At 43.0% G+C, this 19,265-nt stretch overlaps 1 protein-coding gene across 10 annotated transcripts in view; it reads right to left on the bottom strand.

Moving 5' to 3' along the window:
* Positions 1 to 19,006, bottom strand: part of ABI1 (abl interactor 1) — a 77,918-nt gene extending 58,912 nt beyond the window's left edge. For 8 of the 10 annotated variants that reach the window (XM_048950917.1, XM_048950920.1, XM_048950916.1 and 5 more), the window contains exon 1: positions 18,720 to 18,949. In XM_048950917.1, the coding sequence (XP_048806874.1) occupies positions 18,720 to 18,836 (117 nt within the window). In that variant the 5' untranslated portion in view covers positions 18,837 to 18,949. Of the gene's footprint in view, positions 1 to 18,719 lie in introns of all 10 variants that reach the window. The other 2 variants (XM_048950923.1, XM_048950924.1) reach the window with 2 other exon arrangements.
* Between the last annotated feature and the right edge of the window lie 259 nt (positions 19,007 to 19,265).

Raw genomic sequence — 19,265 nt, 5'->3', positions numbered from 1 at the left:
TCCTACCTTTCATCAACAGATTAAAGACAAAATTAGAGTTACTATGATCAGTTGCCACAAGGATTTAGCAGTCTCTATCATATACCAGCGCTCGCAGAATAAAACTGCACCATTCAGTGATCATCAATATACCCATTTACATTCTCTTTTGTTCATGTTGTCATTTATCTACGTTTCAAGTTTGCAGAGTGCAGACTTCCTCCTAGTGCTATAAGATCCTATGATTGGTTTCAAAATTCTGATTCCTTTCACAAAGGTCTTACCACTTTAGCTCTGATTTTTGATCTTGACAAAGCCTAGAATGAACTTTTATTAAAAACAATCAGCCAAATCTTTTAGCTTAAGTTAGCTATAACCTACAGCATGCCATTTTTGCAGAATTTTAGAAACATGCTTACAGAGTGGTAAAACCACCGCACCCGGGCACTGACTTGGAGACTCCTTGTTATCAGTACTTAACCTCTCCAAATATCTCTGGAAAGTGCCCCCCCACCCACCCAGAAGACAAAATTATTTATAAACCTATCTAAAACAAGAGCTTGTAACATTACACAGATCTTTCAGAAGCATCTATGAGCTTGATGTTGCCACTTCGCCGATTTGATAAAGCCTTTAGTAACCCAAAGCTGAATGACAGTCTTAAGGGCTTTTTTTTCCCCCCAAACTTCTGACTGCTATTGGCAAAAGGCCTGCACATTTCTACACCATTTGCAACATATGTTCAGCTTAGAGCAAATATTCTGCATTCAAGCTGCAGTAATGTGTCTCAAAGGTTTCAATATGCCACATGCACTAGATAATGTTTATCTACTCTGAGCCAGAAGCCTAATTTAAATTGGCTATTATGGACCATTAATCCAGAGGTCACTGTAAATAACTGAGGTGCTACTACTGATATAAGGAGGTGGTCCACAAATACAGGTTCCCTCTTACCCATAGCCCTGGGTGGTTGTTTACAAACCATTCTAACAGGCTGCATTGTGGTGGACTTCCCAGGTTGTTACTGACAGCTAACTGTATCAGCAAGAAAAGAAAGTCTAATAGGTAAGTCACAGCTGCAGATGCCACAATTTTAGATACTCCAAAGAACTTTCAGTAGCCAACTACTTACCTGGAAGCCATCCAAGGATATCTGAACTCACTGTGGTTATTACTAGCAGGTACTCACTAAGGAGCATCCAGGATTTCTCTCATCACAGGTACAGCCTTAAAGGACATACATCATTCCAGAACAGCAGCAGAGACTAAGGCCTTAAGATTTACAAATGAGAGTTGCTTGCACTTCTGACATATACTGTCCAGAGAAAGAACAGAGTAGGAACTGGGTGTGTCAAGTGCCTCCTAGAACAGGCTTACCACACTCACGCCATGCAGCAATCTCACTGAAGGAATTCTCTCTCCAGTACAGTAGACTGAGATTACTTCAAGGGGACAACACACTATTCCTCAGCATCCACAGATCCTAGTACAACTAGGCCCAGTGTTTGCCTGCCTAAAAGTTAGACTGTTCTTCATCAGAAAATGAAGCAAGTCATCAGGAGACTTGGTTCAGAAATTTAAGCTTTGCTCAACATAGAGGCACAAGACATCCCAGAGCACCACAGTTAAGACTTCAGAGGGTCACCAGCACACTTCATCTGCTGTCTGTCTTCAATAGAATCATCCCCAAAGCAGCCATTTCCAGTATTCCCCTGACTGGAACCACCTACTTTGCTCTTCATATCATTGCTATCATCAGTAAACAATTGTGGGAAATTTAAAACGAACCCATTTACGTGAGGACAGGGAGCAGGTTACGGCTCAGTACGAGCAAAGTCTGAAAACAACTCAGTACAAGCACAGTCTGGTGATCTCCACACCAAGGGGAAACTAAAGGCAAAACCACACATGTTCCAGAGCACAGGTGAATCTCCATTAACAACCCACAATGCAAACAGCAGTACTAGTTTACATTGAAATTGTTAATACAATCTGGGCAGTAGAAAAATATTCAAGCACTTTACTAACGTCACTCGTCATAACTTGTGATTTTGTTGTACCTTACTACCATTTCTGAATTCCTGCGAGGTATTGAAAACTCAGCATTTTAGAACCCAATGCCTGTGAGCTATTAATTGCAACGCACTGCAGCCACTGACCATGTCCACGTCCCATCCAAGGCCTCTCCAGGGGACTGGCAGTCATTCCTTTACTGGCAGTGAAAGCAAGGAAGAAAGACTGTGCAGCACACCTCCCCCTGCACAGCATGGAGCAGCGTCAAGCAGGAGTATGGGAGCTCTCAGCCACTGAAATAACTGGCTGCTTCAGGAGCACGAAGAAGGCACAGAAGCATGCTTAACCATTCAGAACTGTTCTTAAACCTAAGATTCCTCACACTACAGTAACCCCAAAATTAAAACCAGGATGATGAAATGCTTTCAAGTCCACACAGTACAAAATACTTATTCCTAATTACTGAGGAAGAAACCCTCCATAAAGACAGTCAGAGTAACAACTACAATTCAAATCCTCTCAACTTACCTCCAGCACCAACAGAAACAAACAACAAAAAAAAAAACCCAGTGGTATTATATAGTATTTAGACTAAGTTTCTCCAGGATAAGATGCAGTAACTCAGCTATCCCAAAGCAGAGGAACTGGTAGAACTTGAATCTCTCCTCCTCAGGTAAACACCTTGCACAACAAAGCTGGCATTCATTCAAGGCACCAGCCTTGAATGAGATGATTACCCACCAGCTACAAATGCACAAGCAGGATTTCAGTCTGTTCTTTTTAGAAATACTATCTTGTCAAAAATCACTGATTAGTCAGCTACAGAAAAAGACAGATACCAAATTACTGCAGTGTGACAAACACACAGAACTGCTTACCAATCGTTGTCTATAGCTCAAGCTCTGCTTCAGATAGGCCCTTCCCCCAAATCCTGTGTATGCTGGACAATCAGCTAGAAACAAATCCTTCATTTCCATCAATAATATCCCCCTGACCTGTCCTGAATAGTCTTGATAGCAAATTAGCATTTCTATGGACTGAAACCAATTTAGCCAATCTGCCTTAGACCTTGCAGATCTTCTTTCAGTTGAAAGTTGCTCTTCATTCACTTGATTAACTGTAAAAAGAAGAGACTCAATTTTTCAAATCATTATCATTTCGTGGAAGACAGAGAGAACGATTTTTTCATTAAGGAGAGATGTTCTTTCCAAAGGAGAGTGTGAGGGGTACACATACACACGTATTCACCACAGCAGTCCAAACTTTTGAGTCTTGATAACAAAAACATGTGATGATTGCAATACCTACACCAATATTTAAAAAAAACCTATTTGCTTCTCTCAGGCACACAGACATGTTATCAGGTTCCAGTCCATTCTGACCTGCATACTAGGCACAGAATGGGGTCTCTGAGATTAAGCTTCCAATAACTGCCTTACTGTCATCTGTGATTTTACTTTTAAAAAAAGACAAGTCCACAAGACGTGGCATTCACAATACTCTGCCACAGACTTCAATAGCTCTGTAAACAAGGGCAGAAATAGCTTACAAAAAGAAAACAAACTTAAAAAAAAAAAATCCACTATTTTACAGTAAATAACTTTAAAAAAATCAACTTAGAAATTCCATTTTAATCCAGGCTGTGAACGTTATAGCATGAAACTAAACTATCCAATAGGAGAGCGATTTACAAAGCCATGCTGACTCTGACAGATGGAGCCTGGGAAGATATGTGCCAGCTGCTCTGTTAGCAGCATTCTCTGCCCAATGGAGAAATACTGTTCATGTCAGCTGTGGACTAAACTACTCTTATTTTTAAAAAGGAAAAAGAAAATTCTCTATAGTGTTTAAAGCTTAGTTTTCAGTTCTCCTGCCAAATCCAATAGGGATGTCAGAGTAAACATACGTGTTGGCAAAGCATATTGTAATGTTTCAGTTGTTAGCGTCTGTGTATACAACAAAACCAGCATGCAACAGTGAACCAAAGCGACAGAAGTAAGTGTGCCCACGTGTCATTTTCACACAACCCTTAAGCACTCAATAAGGCTTCGAGATTGCATATGCAGCAAACTTAACAAATTTGGTCTACTGGGTTTTATCTTCTTGTTTTACATGATACAGACCACACAAGCTCCAGGGCAGAATCCACTTCTTCCATTCCTGTAAAGCACTACACAGCATCAGTGCTTACAGTTGCTCCAAGATTAGGCTCCCAACTTCCTTGCAATGCCTATGACTTGCCTTATGACATCACATCATTGCACACGCTAATCCCTTTGAAGCTAACCAAGCAGAGCTCTGACAGAGACATCCATGAACCACAGCTCCAACCACCTAATGCCACCAGAGGCCTGGAAGAAAAGCCCATGGTGCTTCCAAAGAGATCTTTCCTCTTTAGAGCTAAGGAAGTTACCCAAGACTATGGGAGTGAATGATTATTCCAGTTTGCTAGGCAACAGACAATATTTGTTTCCTTATAGACTGTCTCTCAAATATCGATCTTTTGTTCTCTGGTTGTAATAGGGCTTGAAATTAAAATGGCTGTTTACTTTGCTTAAGTGCTAGCATCCACCTACAAGTTTTAGCTCATCTAACAAGGACAGGCTCACCAGCAAGCCAGAAACCCAGAGGAAACTACAGATATTCCAAATGCAATTATGTCAACAACAATCTGAACCCATACAACAGGGCAGTCCCAGGTGCTGTTCAAGAGAGAGCTACAAACCAAATACTGGCATCTGCAGAAGAGCAAGCAGCAAAAGCAAGCAGGCTCTCAGCTACACTCTGCCCTCATCAGCTCCAGGAAGAACCTCAATACACTGAAACACAGAGCTAAGGAGTAGTCAGACCTTCAAATAGTGACTGCAAAAGTTCCTTTAATTCAGGGAGAACTGGTACACTGAAGAGTCACTGTTAACACAGCCTCCTTAAGTAAAACATGGGCAGCTGCTGTTAAACCAGTTCCCAACCATCACAATATTGTTAAAAAAGAAAGCAATGACCATTACAGGGTGAAATCCTCTTTGAATACTTTGTAGTATTCCATGCCCATTTAAGTCTTCTTCAGTCTGAAAAACAATAGAAAATAACATTTGTATCTCTACCCATGATCAGGATTCACTTTGTTTTGTGGCCTACAGATGTCTTCACATATTCCAACATCTGCCTTCACTTCCCAAGACATTGCTTCTCTTTTCTTGAAGAGATATTTAGAAGCAGGCCTAAAACCAAGAGATTCAATACATTTTGGAGATTCAGGAAAAAAAAAAAAAAAAGACCCTAATCACTAACAACTATTCCCCAATTTACTACAAGCTCAACAGTGATCTCATGCTAATACAGTAACAAATTGCAATCAGAACGAATTTTTTAAATTTTGTTTTATTTTCAAACAAGAACTTGCATGTAAGCAGAGAAAAACAACAAAGAATTACTAATATTACTTAGGCTTTTGTGCAGCCTGGGCCTAACTGTATACTCTTTATCTGACAGTACTTGTCAGATAAAGAAGCATATTACATCCAGCCCCTCTTTAAATAATTACTTCTCATAAAATTAAAATTCAAGCCTAAGGTTAGCAACAGCATTCAGAAACCTTACATACTTCAGTTCATTTCAGCACTGAGCTGTTTCAATTGCAGCAAGTAGGAATTCAGCTCATCAAAAAAACAAAACACAACAGATGGTTCAGGAAAATGGAGAAGAGCAAAGTGAGAGAGAGGAATGGACAGTAAGTAACACACCACTTCTTCCTTGCAAAGAAAGACATGAATAGGCCAGTAAGCAGCAAAAACAAATACAGCCATCCCCAAACACAGCAACATGCAAAACTTACAGAAACCAACAGAAGACAAAAAGCAAGTTTTTCAATAGGAAACATATACATACATAAAATAACAAATTAAGGGGTTATACACACACACACACACACATATATGTATGTATGGGAGGGGGAATTGTGCTGGCACAGTGTCTGAAGGAAAACATTTACAAGATGCCTGGAAAAAAGGCAGATAAGAGCAACCCTGAGTATAAACTCAGACCTGCTCCTCACACATGGATTAGAGGTGCTTGTTGAGTCCAGCAATGCTACAGGATAGGACAGTCTATCAAAGTCTGATGTGCTGACTCTTGTGGGTCCTTTCCAACTTAGGATATCCCAATTCCATGATCCTGTTTGAAACTTGTTAATGTAAAAAAAAAAAAAAAAAAAAAAAAACAGTGGCCGTATTAATAGCAAAAAGTTACGCCCTATGGACATGCTTTCAATTTTACTGAAGAGTTTCACTATTTACAAGCAAATGAAATCCTGCATGTATAAGAGGATGGAAGAGGAAAGACTTGTAAGTAAACAGGCCAAAACACTGACGATACATCCAAGGCAAAGCTAAGTTAGCATCTACAGCAAAGCTAATCTTTGTACTACCTCTGTTCCCAACCAGGTGTTATAAGAAAAGCTGACTTTCAGTTTCTAAATTTGTCACTTTTTGGAAGGAAATTGAAAAACACTCTTCTGTTCAACAGCTAGAAAAATTTGTTTTCCTAATCAGAAAAGGAGAATTTTCTTATCAGAGCGGATGGCCGGAGTTTTGTACTCATTACACTCAACGATTATGCATTTTACTCAACTTCTGCAGTGGTTGGTTGGCATTTATTCATTTTCTGAGGAGGCAAAGAACTGAGTATCTTTTGCTCATTATTTATGTTCTGTATTTGCATAACTCCTTCATAACTGCTCCAGTAAACACCTCTTCCTCTCCAAGGCCAATTTTAAAAAGCCTCCTGCTTTATGAGACTGACAAGCATGACTCACAGCCTTCCCTGCACTCATTTCCCCCAGGCCTAGCAGGATATCATACAACCACTAAGTACCTACTTCAGCTCATACTCCCCCACTCCCACCAGTGCTGCAGTAACCCCTTACTGCAATCTGGGGAAGAAAATGTAAAGCTACCCCTCTAGCTGTCCGAGGTTGACAGCAAGCAATTAGTAACAGTAGTTCCTTTTACTGTTGTACTACCATACTCACAAGACGGAGTGACTGAACATGGGCACACAGCAGTGGGATTACATTCACATCCCGATTCCTCTCTGCTTTTACTCCTCCCAGAAACTTGCAGAGCTGCTCATGACCCTCAACTCACTTTTCAACAGTCCTTCAGATCATTCCTATATTTGATATTTAGTACTCAACATTGATTATTCTTCATCAACTCTTAAAGCCTTTTCTACAACATGCTCCAATCACTCCCCCCTACTTCCATATTCAGCACCAAAACCAGCAACTTCTCTCTAAGCAGCAGTGGCAGTTTACTTTGACCAACCCTTAGATACCACATACACGTGTGCTTGGCCACCATCCCCAGTTTTCAACCTTCTCACAATTACAACAAATACTTTCCTCAGACACTGAATAGTCAATATGCATAGACAGTAGCTCATTTTACAGTTCTTGTTCATGCACAGGTTTCCAAAGAGAAAACGTGTGCTAGAAATCTTTCCATTGATCTTTATTCTTCTCCATCAGTTTAAAGGACAGATTGCCAAAGAGGAATGAAATACATATCTAGAAATGACACAGCCCACCATTCAAGCAATACAAGGCTTCTTACAAAGTAAGAATTACTTTGTAGCTTCAATTACTTCCATGGCAAGAACAAATTTTTCCAGCACACAAAGTTAAAGGCATCTCAGAAATTAGATACAAGGAATCCGCTGCCATTTAAGACAGCATGTACTTGCATCACTCCCAACAAGTCTTAGCATTACTGCAGCAACCAGATCATTTCGGTGCTGAGAGAACATACTGTATGCTGCAGAAGGAAACACACCCACGGTATTTGAAGAGAGCCCTCTCAGAGCCAAGCGCTTCTAAAGCGGACACATTTTATCTAATACAGCTAAGGCCAGGAGCTTGCATCACAGAAACAATAGCTCCTCCCAGAGATTCAGAAGTCCTGTAAATCAGCCAGCAAATCAAAAGCCAAACAGTTTCCAGCCAGGTCTCCAAGGGTCTTGCCAACATAAGCGCATTAATCCATCATCTGTCTATTTGTTAGTCTGGTGCTCCCTGGACCTTAGTTGAAGCATCGTCCAAGCCACCCGCCACAAGGACTCACAGGGGAACCCTGGAGGCTGTAATCATTTTTATAAAAACTCTTCAGGATTAGGTCCAACTCTGCTATGCCAGTACATATCCACTGGCGTACATTAAGAGAACACCATTTCTCCTGATATGACCACCTTCCCCTCACTGTTAAGAGATTCAAAGCCCCATAAACAAACGTTTTACCAACCCTTTTCCACCCTTCGGTCTCACGTTAACAAGAGGATCAGCTTTCTAAACAAGAAAGATTTCTTATCAATGAAAGGCTTGGCAGCAAATATTCAAGAGGCCTCCCAAAAGGTTTACTAGTAGACAGAAACAGGTTAGTCTCCGTGCACACAGCATCTTCCGAGCTGCCTTCTGTTTCTCTGTCCCCTATTCATCCCCTCATTCCCAGGTGGTTACAAACCACAGACAAGGCCTTAATCCCAACTCTGGGCCATTAAGGATAATCTGAAAGAGAAATGTATACAAATGCCTTCAGTAGCTGCAGTTTTATGTGATGAGCTGCTATTCAAACCCATGCCACTGGAAGCTGTCTGAAAGGCATCATGAAAAATAGCTGCATAATTTAAACTGCAATGCAGTAAAATACGCAATTAAATAATAGAGAGATTCATTACAAGAAATAGACATGGTAGAAATGGTTTTCAGATGAGAGCCAAAAAGAGACTGAAAGTCAACAAGGTAGAGAGCAAGCCCAAAAGAAACCATCTGTTTTGGAGGCTGAAGCTGCAATGACAGCAAAATATTATAATAATATAAAGTTTTATTACGTTAAAGTACAAAAATAAAAAAAGTACAGTCCACAGTATTTGGCACCAAGTATTTGGTACCAGGAGAAGAGTAAAGCAAAGGCCTACAAAAAGACCTGCAGCAAACTGACAAGAGTCTTCAATGAGTGGAGAAGAATCAGTAAACTCAGATTATAATCACAGCCTAGAAGAAGCACCTGGAAAGAGAAATGTTGCTGGCTATTATGTCCCTAAAGCTTACCAGTGACAACTGTATTTGCTGTAGTAATGTGAAAAGACAATCCATGGCATGGCAATCTGCAACTACGCAGACATTACTGCAGTAGTCTGACGCAACTGCCTGGACACCTTGTTCTCTGGTCTGCTTCACTCTGGCACTTTCTTATCTTAGGCTCCAGAAAACATGAAATTGCTTCACTGAAATCACAGTTTAAGTATTAATTTGAAGTACGCCTTCTACAATAAAACCAACTAAGATGCTCAACTGACAATGACTGCTGCAGGACAAAACACTGGTTGGCAGATTTGCTGGCTCCCCCGGTACAACAGAGAGATCAGAGGAGGAAAGCAAAGATATGCATCTGGTGAAAGAATAGCTGAGGAGAACAAAAGAACCCCACAAACAAACAAACAAAAAACAAGTACTTGCCCGGTAGAGCTTAGGAAAAACACTCTCACATGAAACACTGGCATAAAAGTAGCCAAAAGTAATAAAAATCAGTTGGGTTGGAAGGGACTTCAAGGATGATCAAGATCCAACTCCCCAGCTACAGGCTGAGTTGCAAACCACTGGATCAACTCCAAGACCAGGCTGCCCAGGGCCCCATCCAACCTGGCCTTGAACACCTCCAGGGATGGGGCATCCATAACTCTCTGGGCAGCCTGTTCCAGCACCTCTCTCTCTCAGTGAAAAGCTTCCACCTGACATTAATCTTGATCTCCCTTCCTTTAGTTTGGAACCATTTATCCTTGTCCTATCACTATCTACTTATGTAAAAAGTTGATTTCCTTATGTTTATAATCTCCCTTTAAATATTGGAAAGCTGTAATGAGGTCTCCTGGCAGCCTTCTCTTTTCCAGGCTGAACAAGTCCAGCTCCTTCAGCCTGTCTTCACAGGAGAGGTGCCCCAGCCCTCTGATCATCTTCATAGCAGTTCTCTGGACCTGCTCCAAAAGCTCCACATCTGTGCTGAGGGCCCCAGACCTGGACACAGTATTCCAGCCAAGGTCTCACAAGGGCAGAGTAGAGAGGGCCAATTACCTCCTTCACCCCACTGTCATCACCCTTCTGATGGAACCCAGGATACTGTTGGCCTTCTGGGCTGCAAGCACACATTGCTGGCTTATGTTGTTTTTCATCTGCCATGAGCTGTAAAGCCCTTCTCAGTCAGGCTACTCTCAAGGAGTTCTGGCAAGTCTGCATACACACCCGGGATTATCCAGAACCACTTTTTTTTTTTCTTAAACCTCCAAGGATATATAAGAATTGTTACGATTCAAGTAGTAAATGAATCACTTTTTTCTTCAAACTATTTATAGCCTTAAGACCACCCTGTAAGAACATTTTGTCCAATTCTAGATCGGCATCTATCCAAGTCCTGGGAAACCCTCATGCTTTTCTTAAGAAAAGCAGTAACATCACCACTTTTTACTCCTATCTGTCTAAGAAGTCATGATACAATTAGGAAAGCAAATCCAAGTCTCTTCTCCCTGAGTTCTTCAATAGTTCATGCTATCAGAACCTCCTTACGCAGGAAGGGACATGTGCTCTTTAACTTCTGCTGCAGGAATAATGTGTGTGGCTGGTTGGTTGCAGTTTTTTGGAGAGGGAGGAAGGAAGAGGGAGGGAAGGCTGTGTCACAAACACATCTGCTATCTTCACACAAGACCTAGTTCAGGCAAATCACTCTATAAACGGTCAATCTTTTTCAGAGTATAACAAATTTGTTTTCACCAGTTCAGCCAGTTGGCAGGTAGCAGGTTGGTAACCAATTTCATTTCATGTTAATACAGATTATTAGGTTTTACAAGTTCACTTTCAGAATGCTATTCTCACATTTCAAAGTTGAAATTCTCTAGCAAAAGATTCTCCATCTCTCCCCCCTCCCCCCATTTCCTAAAATATCTGCATGTTAGTAACAAATCTACTCTCCACAAGAAAGTACTCCTGCAGGGCTTCTGGTAACAGCACTAGGAGCTTGCATTACCAATGGTGTTGCTCACTGCTTAAGTATCAAGCAGAAGTGGCACAGATTCTTATTTATCCAAGGGGGAAAAAAAAAAAAAAAAAAAGAAAAAAAAAGTATTCCCTCTAACACCAGAGAAAGTTTAGAGTTCTGCTTTCAGTAATAAACGGAATTCACAAAGAACCCACCTGGAAGAAGCATGCTAACTTTTATTTCACCACCCAGCTCTAAGCAGATAAAGCATTTGCTGCAGCCTCTCCAGCACAACCAGAAGGGCACGGTGATGGGCTGGTGGGCTGAAAGGCACTTCAGATGCAACCTCACTTACAGAAGTGCACCACGACCACTCCTGCACTGAACACTGCTTCTGGCCTCTAAGAGCTCGGTGCAAGTTTTGAGCTGCAGAGGGCTTTCTGCACAACCCACACAAGATAAAGTCTGTCTGCAGCTGCTGCCTCACCAGAGAGATCAGGAAAAGGGAGGAACCATGCAGAGGCTGTGTCAACCGTCACAATTTCAGCAGTTACTTCCCCTTTACTTCAGGGTGGAGGAGAGGGAGAGTTCTTGTGACCAAGCCGACCCATCTCCATCAAGGTGCTCAGATTTGGGGTGAGCAGGTGGGGGGGAAGGAACAGCTTCACAGTACTGCTAATGCTAAAGAGGAAAAGATAGCCGTGCTCCACAGTCAGCCTGCTCAGTAATTACACACAAGCCTGGGCACTGAGTAACTGAGGGCCCACCAGTCACTTCCTACTGGGTAACAAGAAATAAAAACCACACGATGGCCCTTTTGACTCCAAGTTACTAATTAAGGGCTGAGCATAGGCACAGACAGATCAAGATGCATCCTTATCCCTCAAGAATGTCTTGCTACATCAGTAAGGACAACGTCTGCACAGCTACCACCCCGCTGTTCTGCAGATAAATAAGATTTCAGACACCAGAGCTGTCAAACACAGACTGCTTTCACTAAAGGGAAAGAAGAGCAACATCATCTAGAGCCCCTGCCAAGAAAGCAATAGCCACCAGCAATGAGACAGACCGCACTGTGAGCACTGTGTAACTGCACACAAGTTTACAAGACTGAAAATTAGTGTCAAACATTCCTATAAGAACAGATGTGTTAAGGTCTTTAAAAAAAACGGCTGCTAATGAATTTAATGGCAATTTCAGGTGCATGCTTCCACAAGCAACGTACTGCACTCCCTCTGGACATTGCCCCCATGTAAATGGAAACATGCACTGATGTGCTGCAGTGTAACAGAGGCCATCAGGAGGGAGGAGGGGAAACCCTTGTGCACACTGATGCGATTCCAAACAATCGGGTTCTGTTTCCAAATCTGACAGAATGTCCCTACACGACCTTCCACGAGTCAGTTATAAACTCTGTTACTCCATTTATGCTTCTGTGTGAAATTAAGGCAGTTCAAAATACTAACCAAAGACATTGCGAAGTTGCATCTTTTTCTTGTTTGTTTCACAGTTCATTTTTTATTGTTAGGCTTAGATCAGAGCAGAGATACTAAAAGGAACTTTGCTCTCAGAGATGCAACACTTCCTATTCATGCACAACCTGCCCCTGTACTCTTACCTTCCTCACATGTGCTCCTCTTTTTGAGCCATCCTAAAGGCCCACCTTTTCTCTCTTTACCATGAGAGTTACTGGCTACAACAAGCTGCCAGAGATCTGAAGGCACACAGAAGTATCAGAAGATTGCTCCTCATATATTTTTTCTTCCTTCCAACAATTCTACATGCTCGGCACAGTGAGCGCAGCATGAAGAGCACAGATCACGCTTAATGCACACTGACAGCAACCTGCAGCCTCTTCATTCCCATACATGAGCAAATGGAAGGGAGCAGAGAGCACTTCCCCTGCACAAGATGCAGCACGCACCTGTAACAGCTTAACCTAATCCACTCCGCTCCACCTGACTTGAGGCAGCACAGTGCCAACATCATCATCTGCTGAAACACTGAAGCGAAACAGTGCAGGAAGAGCAATTGACATCTTACTGGCCTATTAAACTGAATACACTAAAAATAATGGAAATATTTCAAATTTGGAAAAGCCAATCTCCTACCAACCACCTCTTCTGGACACAAAACAGGCAGCTGCTGCTTTAGGATCCATTTCCTGTATAAACAGGGCAATCACTTGGCAATTTAATGAAGTTGTGCTGTTGTCCGATTGCTGCTTTCAATTTTAGTTCTATTTTCCAAGACAGAGGCAACATGCTGGCACAGGGCAGTTATAAACCAAAGCCACCAACCTGTAACTAAATTGCTGAAGAACAAAGCTCAAACACCTACAGAGCAACCAGTGCCTTTAATTAACCATTTGCTGTCAGCATAAAACAACCTGACAAGAAACAATGTTTAAAGTACAAGCTAAAACATTTTCTTAATTAATATAAAGAGTACAATTTAAATTTATACAGAATGTGGATGACACATCCATATATACTATCTCTTCGCTCTCAAGCTCTCTAATACTGAATCATATTTTGGTGTTACAGAAAGCATACTGGTTTAATTCGCTTTTTCTGTAAAAGGTTCCAAATTTAGCAGTGAAACCAGAATAAAAGACCAACACTTATTTACTCTTGATACAAACTAATTAACCAATGAGCATAAAAACACCTAAGTTCTCACGGCATGTAAAAGATTTGTATTAGCAACAATTTAAGAAGTTGATCCTTTTAAAGCAGCTCATTTCCTGAATTAGACATTCCAAGTGAACTGCTTTGTACTGAGCTAAGCTTACACTACTTTCCATACTCCAGGCAATGAAATCAAGTGTCAGATCAGTCAGCAACTTTTAAGGAAAAAGAACGGCCATGGAAGAAGTTACTTCCTTTCCAGTATATCTTATCTGCTGCACAGGAAGCAAACATTCAAGCTACTGAGCAGAAAGGATTCTTAGATGCATACTGGAAGATCACATCAGAGCTTGCATTCAACACTTCCCCTCCACGCCACACACATTTTTCTACCAACTGAAATGAAACTTTCAACTTTGTGTAACAGCAGCCAAACTGGAATCTCCCTGCTTTTGTCTGTTTTACCCAGACTAGCTTGTGAACTCACCGCTCATTTTCCACATACCTGTCAGGAGCTACAGAAGGAAATAACATGACAACATAGAAACACACATTTAGGCAACGCAGCACTTACTTCCTTCAAGGGTCTTTCACTTAATTTATTTTCCAGAGCTGCTAAGTCCACTCACTGGAGACCATTAAGATCAGTATTTACACAAGCACTACATATAAAGGTTCTCACAGTCACCTTAAAACTGCATTTGAGTGGACGAGAAACTACAAATTGATCCTCCCAGTGCATCAGAAGAGACTGATGGAAACTATGTATCTGCCTAGACATAAACAGGGGTGCACAAGATAACCAACCTAAACAGCAAGGGGCAGCTCTAAGGAGTGCTTCATGGACAAGGCCCCTGTGCTATACACCAGTCAATTGAAGCTATTCAAAAGGAAATAGTACTGGAGATGTTGTTTTTTTGGTATCATTTCTAACAGTTCCTAAGCTAGTTATTTCAAATAAGCTCATTAAAAACAAAAGAATTCAATTCAACCTGGAAAGCGACTGGGGATTCTTTCTGGAAGCTAATATTTTCAGCAGGAGAATCGTAATAAGAACCACAAATTCTTCAACTCCATCCAATGTTCCAGTCTCGGTGCTGATAAAGTATTCATGCTGGTTAGGATACTGACAATGCAGAACCTCAGACATTCCTCACCAGCGATTTTCAGATAAACTTCCAGCAGTCTGCACTCCCTTGAAGAGATGGTCTCAGATTTTATTTGCAGACAAAAGGATTTGGATAAGGCATTAAGCACTGCAACTTACTTTTGTATGGCATCTATTAAAAATAAAAAAATAATAATAAAAAAAAGCTTATTTCCATTATAAGACAGTTCTACCACCCCCCCCTTTGCAGATCTCACCCTACATTACTATAAAGGCATGCCTGTTTACAAGCACCTCCATCATTAGGACAGCAGTCAGACCAGCATTCTGAAGGGTGCCAGAAATTAAAGCAGAAAAGCAAATTTTAAGAAAAATGCAACTTGTCTCCTCAAGTATATTTTGTTAAACAGAGAGGAAAGTTGTACTTCCAGTTAAATATTCAACGTTCAAAACCTGTTTTGAACTGTAAAGATGATCTAAGTCTCTAACAAAAGAAAATAAGAATCTAATCTTCTACCTACTTGCCACTAAAGCTCATCACCAGAAATAGATTTTAAATCTAGCTACAAAGTAAATGCAGCAATGTACTTGTTTCTTTTTTCCTTCTAGTCAGAGCTAAAATCCTCACTAATAACATCACAATTTCCTTCAATGGAAGACTACATTTCCTTCTACATTTGGTTTCCTTTTCCTGTCCCCTTCTCCTTCTGATACCCTCAAGGTCTGTCATTTTACTGCAGTGCTGGATATCTTTCCTACAAACCTATTTGCTTTGCTTCTCCTGAATTCTTCTCCCCTCCTATCAAGTAAAATCCTATCAAGTTCCAGATAACCAGAACACACATGGTCTGGAGGACACACTGCATTACTGCCTGGTATTCTGATTTCTTCACAATTTGCCCTAGCAAGAAACTGCTTCCCACTTTTCTAAGAACAGTGATTTTCACCTTGAGAGCCCCAAATGCTGTTATCTGTCATCTTTCTTAAGTGCTTTACTAAAAGGATGCTTTCTGCCCACAGAACTACAGTCACTATCAGGGAGGCAAGTTCCACTGCGGTGAAGAGTATTTTCCCCTTCCTCCCCACCATCCCTCCCCCCCCCCTTTTTTTTTTTTAAGGATCTCTAGAAACACTGAAGAGAGCTTCTCATCACAAAATCACAAAATCAGGGTGACTGAACATTACCAGAATTATTTCCACATTAAACAATGGAAGTAAAGATGATTTGTATGCTTTCAAACCTAAAAGTACAGATGCAATTTGAATACAGCATTATCTTGGGGTGACGCAAAAATGACACCACTTACCTGTCAACATGAAAGTAGAATAAAGAGTGTGAAGGTGGGCACACAGAGTTTTGAATAAACAGAGCACCATTACAGTTATAAGCAGCTGTTAGTAGCAGCACTCAGTGATCACACACCCGTTCCACCCCCCACACTACAACGCAGCACAGGTGGTAGCACACAGGAACAGTTTCCCACTAAGGAGCACAGAGACTTCTCTGTAGAAAGAGAGTAAATGGCCCAAATTCAAAGCTAACCAGAGCGAGACTATTACATGCTACTGGCTAAGCTACGATGCACATCCACTTCTGAACCGCTTTAACATCCAATACACATGTTCTTTGTTCTGGCCTATTTTTATTATTATTTAAGCAAAAGCTCCCTGATGCATTGAGTGGTAGTTAGCTGTTCCACTATATGAAATGCAAACACTTTGTATTTTGTGTTGATTAAGCCCCTTCCTCTTTCTTCCCACCCCTTTCCAATCACACACACACACACACACACGCACACTCCCCATTCTCATAACCCAGCACCCTGTGTCACACTGCCTAATCCTCCAGCAGCCCCACCACCACGATCTGCTCGGCACTCCAACTGGAGAGCAGATGGCTTAGCACTGAGTGCTGATTAAAAAGTCCACCCCTGCCACTCTAAGAAAGTAAATGTAGTTTTATCAATACATTTGTCATTTTTACCGACTTCAGTAAACGCATGACACATCCACAACACAGTCAGGCATGCATTTTTCAGAGCTACTGCATGAGTCCTGATTAGGAACTTCAGAATGTCAGCTTCCTCCTAAAGGGGTAAACACAGCTGTACACAGACAGACCAGGCTGCAGCAATCCCTGCAGCCTACATTGGTACCCGAGGTGAAAGTGAGCTACTACATTTTAAAACAGAACAAAAACACACCAGCCCAAGTGCATGGAGGGAAACTAGCTCAAGTGTTGGTTTATTTTTTGTTTGCATTAAAAAAGACACAAGTTTCAGAGCACTGGAAAAGCAATGTAACTGAAGCGTCTCTAGCTTTCTGACACAGACAAAAAGTTGGGAGCAGCAGCAGACAGGTCAAAACTTGTGCTGCAATTACCACACTTATGTATTTGTCATATTTCCCATGAGTAAAACCAAATGAACCTCGCCTCATAGAAGCATTTATATCAGCAGCTTTCTCTGGGTGGAGCAAACAACTCGGAAGAGTAAATACACATTAACTCATATTCCCTCACATACCAAAAATAACAAAATGCCTTAAAATATGACTTGTTAGCACAGTTTTAATCCAAGTATAAAACTCACTTTAAAAAAAAAAGATTTCACATTGAGTTGTTAAAGTTTTATTTTCAGATTCACTGTTCCATTACTATAAGCAGTAAGACAACTCACTGACGACAGTAGATGCCAAATACGTGAATAACCTGTACTAAGTGCTCACTGCAGGTAATCCTAGAATAGCTTCGGTTGGAAAGGGCCTTAAAGACCACCCAGCCACACCCCTGCCATGGGCCGCTTCCCACCCAGCAGCTCAGGCTGCCCAGGGCTCCATCCAGCCTGGCCTTGGGTGTCTCCAGGGATGGGGCACCCACAGCTCCTTGGGCAGCTCTGCCAGGGCCTCCAATACACGAGTAATCCACTGTTAGGTTCAACAAGTTCACTGCACAAGCAGTGCTTCTATTAAGGAAAAAATTTTTGGGAAAGAAAAATGCCAAGGAAAGGCAAATAGAGGTTTCATCTGAGCATTTCCTGATGGTTCCACATCCACACTGGTATGGCTATGTATGGTATACATACAGGCTTACTTTCAGAGTTGTGTGCTGCAAATCTTGACCAAAATAAATAAATAAACAAATAAATAACAGTAAAGCGTGCTGGAAGTAGTTTCACTAAATCAGACCTAAAGGCAGAGCAGGAACCACGGGCCGTACAGGAAAAAAGCCCACGCCGAGCGCTGGGGACACGCCGCAGCCCCGGAGCCTCCTACAGCAGCAGCAGCAGCAGCGGGCCGCGATGATTGCTACAGGATGTCGGATCGTGAAGCCTCCCAGAGGCACGGATTGCCATTTTGAAACACCACATCACGCCTGCCCGCGAGTGCCTGCACACAGGCGCTTCCCGCTCCCGCACGCCGCCCGTTTCGGCGGCCGGCCCCGCGCTGCGGCACGCCGGGACGGCGACCCGCGGCCCGAACGCGGCACCACCGCCGCCGATCCCCGCAGAGGACGGCGGTGCACGGTCCCCGCTGGGCTCGGCCGCGGCGCTGCGGATGGCGCGAGGCCGCCTCGCCAACGGCCGCCAACCGCCGCCCCGGGAGGGCAGCCCCCGAGGCGCCGGCTCCGGACCGGCCGCGCGGAGAGGATCGCCGCCCGCCCCCTCCCAATCCCCGCGCCCGGCCCGGGGAGGTCTCCGGGATGTGACTCATAATGAATACACACAGAGGGGGAGGAAGGAAAAAATAAATAAATAAATAAAAGACACACCCTTCTCCGAGCCGGACTGACATAATAACCCCCCTCCCTTCTCCTCCCGAGCCGGGGTGGGGGGAAGCCGGCCGTTCGGCAGCGAAAGTTGAAAGAAAAGGCAAATCCGGGGGAGCGGCGCGGTGCCCCCGAGGCGGCTGGCGGCTCACGGCTCCGGCCCCGCGCACCCCGCCCCGCAGAGCCGCCCCACCGCCCCTCACCTGGATGTAGTTGTTTTCGCAGTAGTCGGCGACTCGAGTGAGGTTCTGGTAGCTCTCGAGCAAAGCCCGCTTGCCAGAAGGGATTTCCTCCTCTAGTAACATCTGCAACTCTGCCATTTTCCACCCCTCCGCATCGCTTCCTCTTGCATTAAAGAGACAGCGGCAGTGCCGGGCTCGCAACCCGCCTGGTATTGTGGGATTCCTCCTCGCCTCGCTTTCGTGAGCGCTCGCTTTCCCCACCCATCCTTCCCTCTCCGAGGGGGAAGAAAAAAAAAAAAAAAAAAAAAAAAAAAAAAAAGCAGCAGAAAAAAACCCGCCCGCTCTGCAGAGCACGCCGGGAGCTGTAGGCGCCGGGCTCCCCGCCGTGCGCATGCGCGGAGTGGGGTCGCTCACGGTGCAGCGCCGCCCGGCGGGGAGATGGCGGACGGCGGGGTTGGGCTGTGTTGCGTCACCGCTTGTGTCCCTGCCCCAGCGGCAACAAAAGCCCCAGATGCACTCGTGCTGTGCTGAGGCAGAGTGGGCTCCTCAGCAGAGGGCTAAAGGCTC

Source organism: Lagopus muta, chromosome 7 (genome assembly GCF_023343835.1).
Source record: "Lagopus muta isolate bLagMut1 chromosome 7, bLagMut1 primary, whole genome shotgun sequence".
NCBI classification, from domain to species: domain Eukaryota; kingdom Metazoa; phylum Chordata; class Aves; order Galliformes; family Phasianidae; genus Lagopus; species Lagopus muta.
Note: the sequence above shows the minus strand (reverse complement) of the source record. Positions and strands in the feature narration are given on the sequence as shown.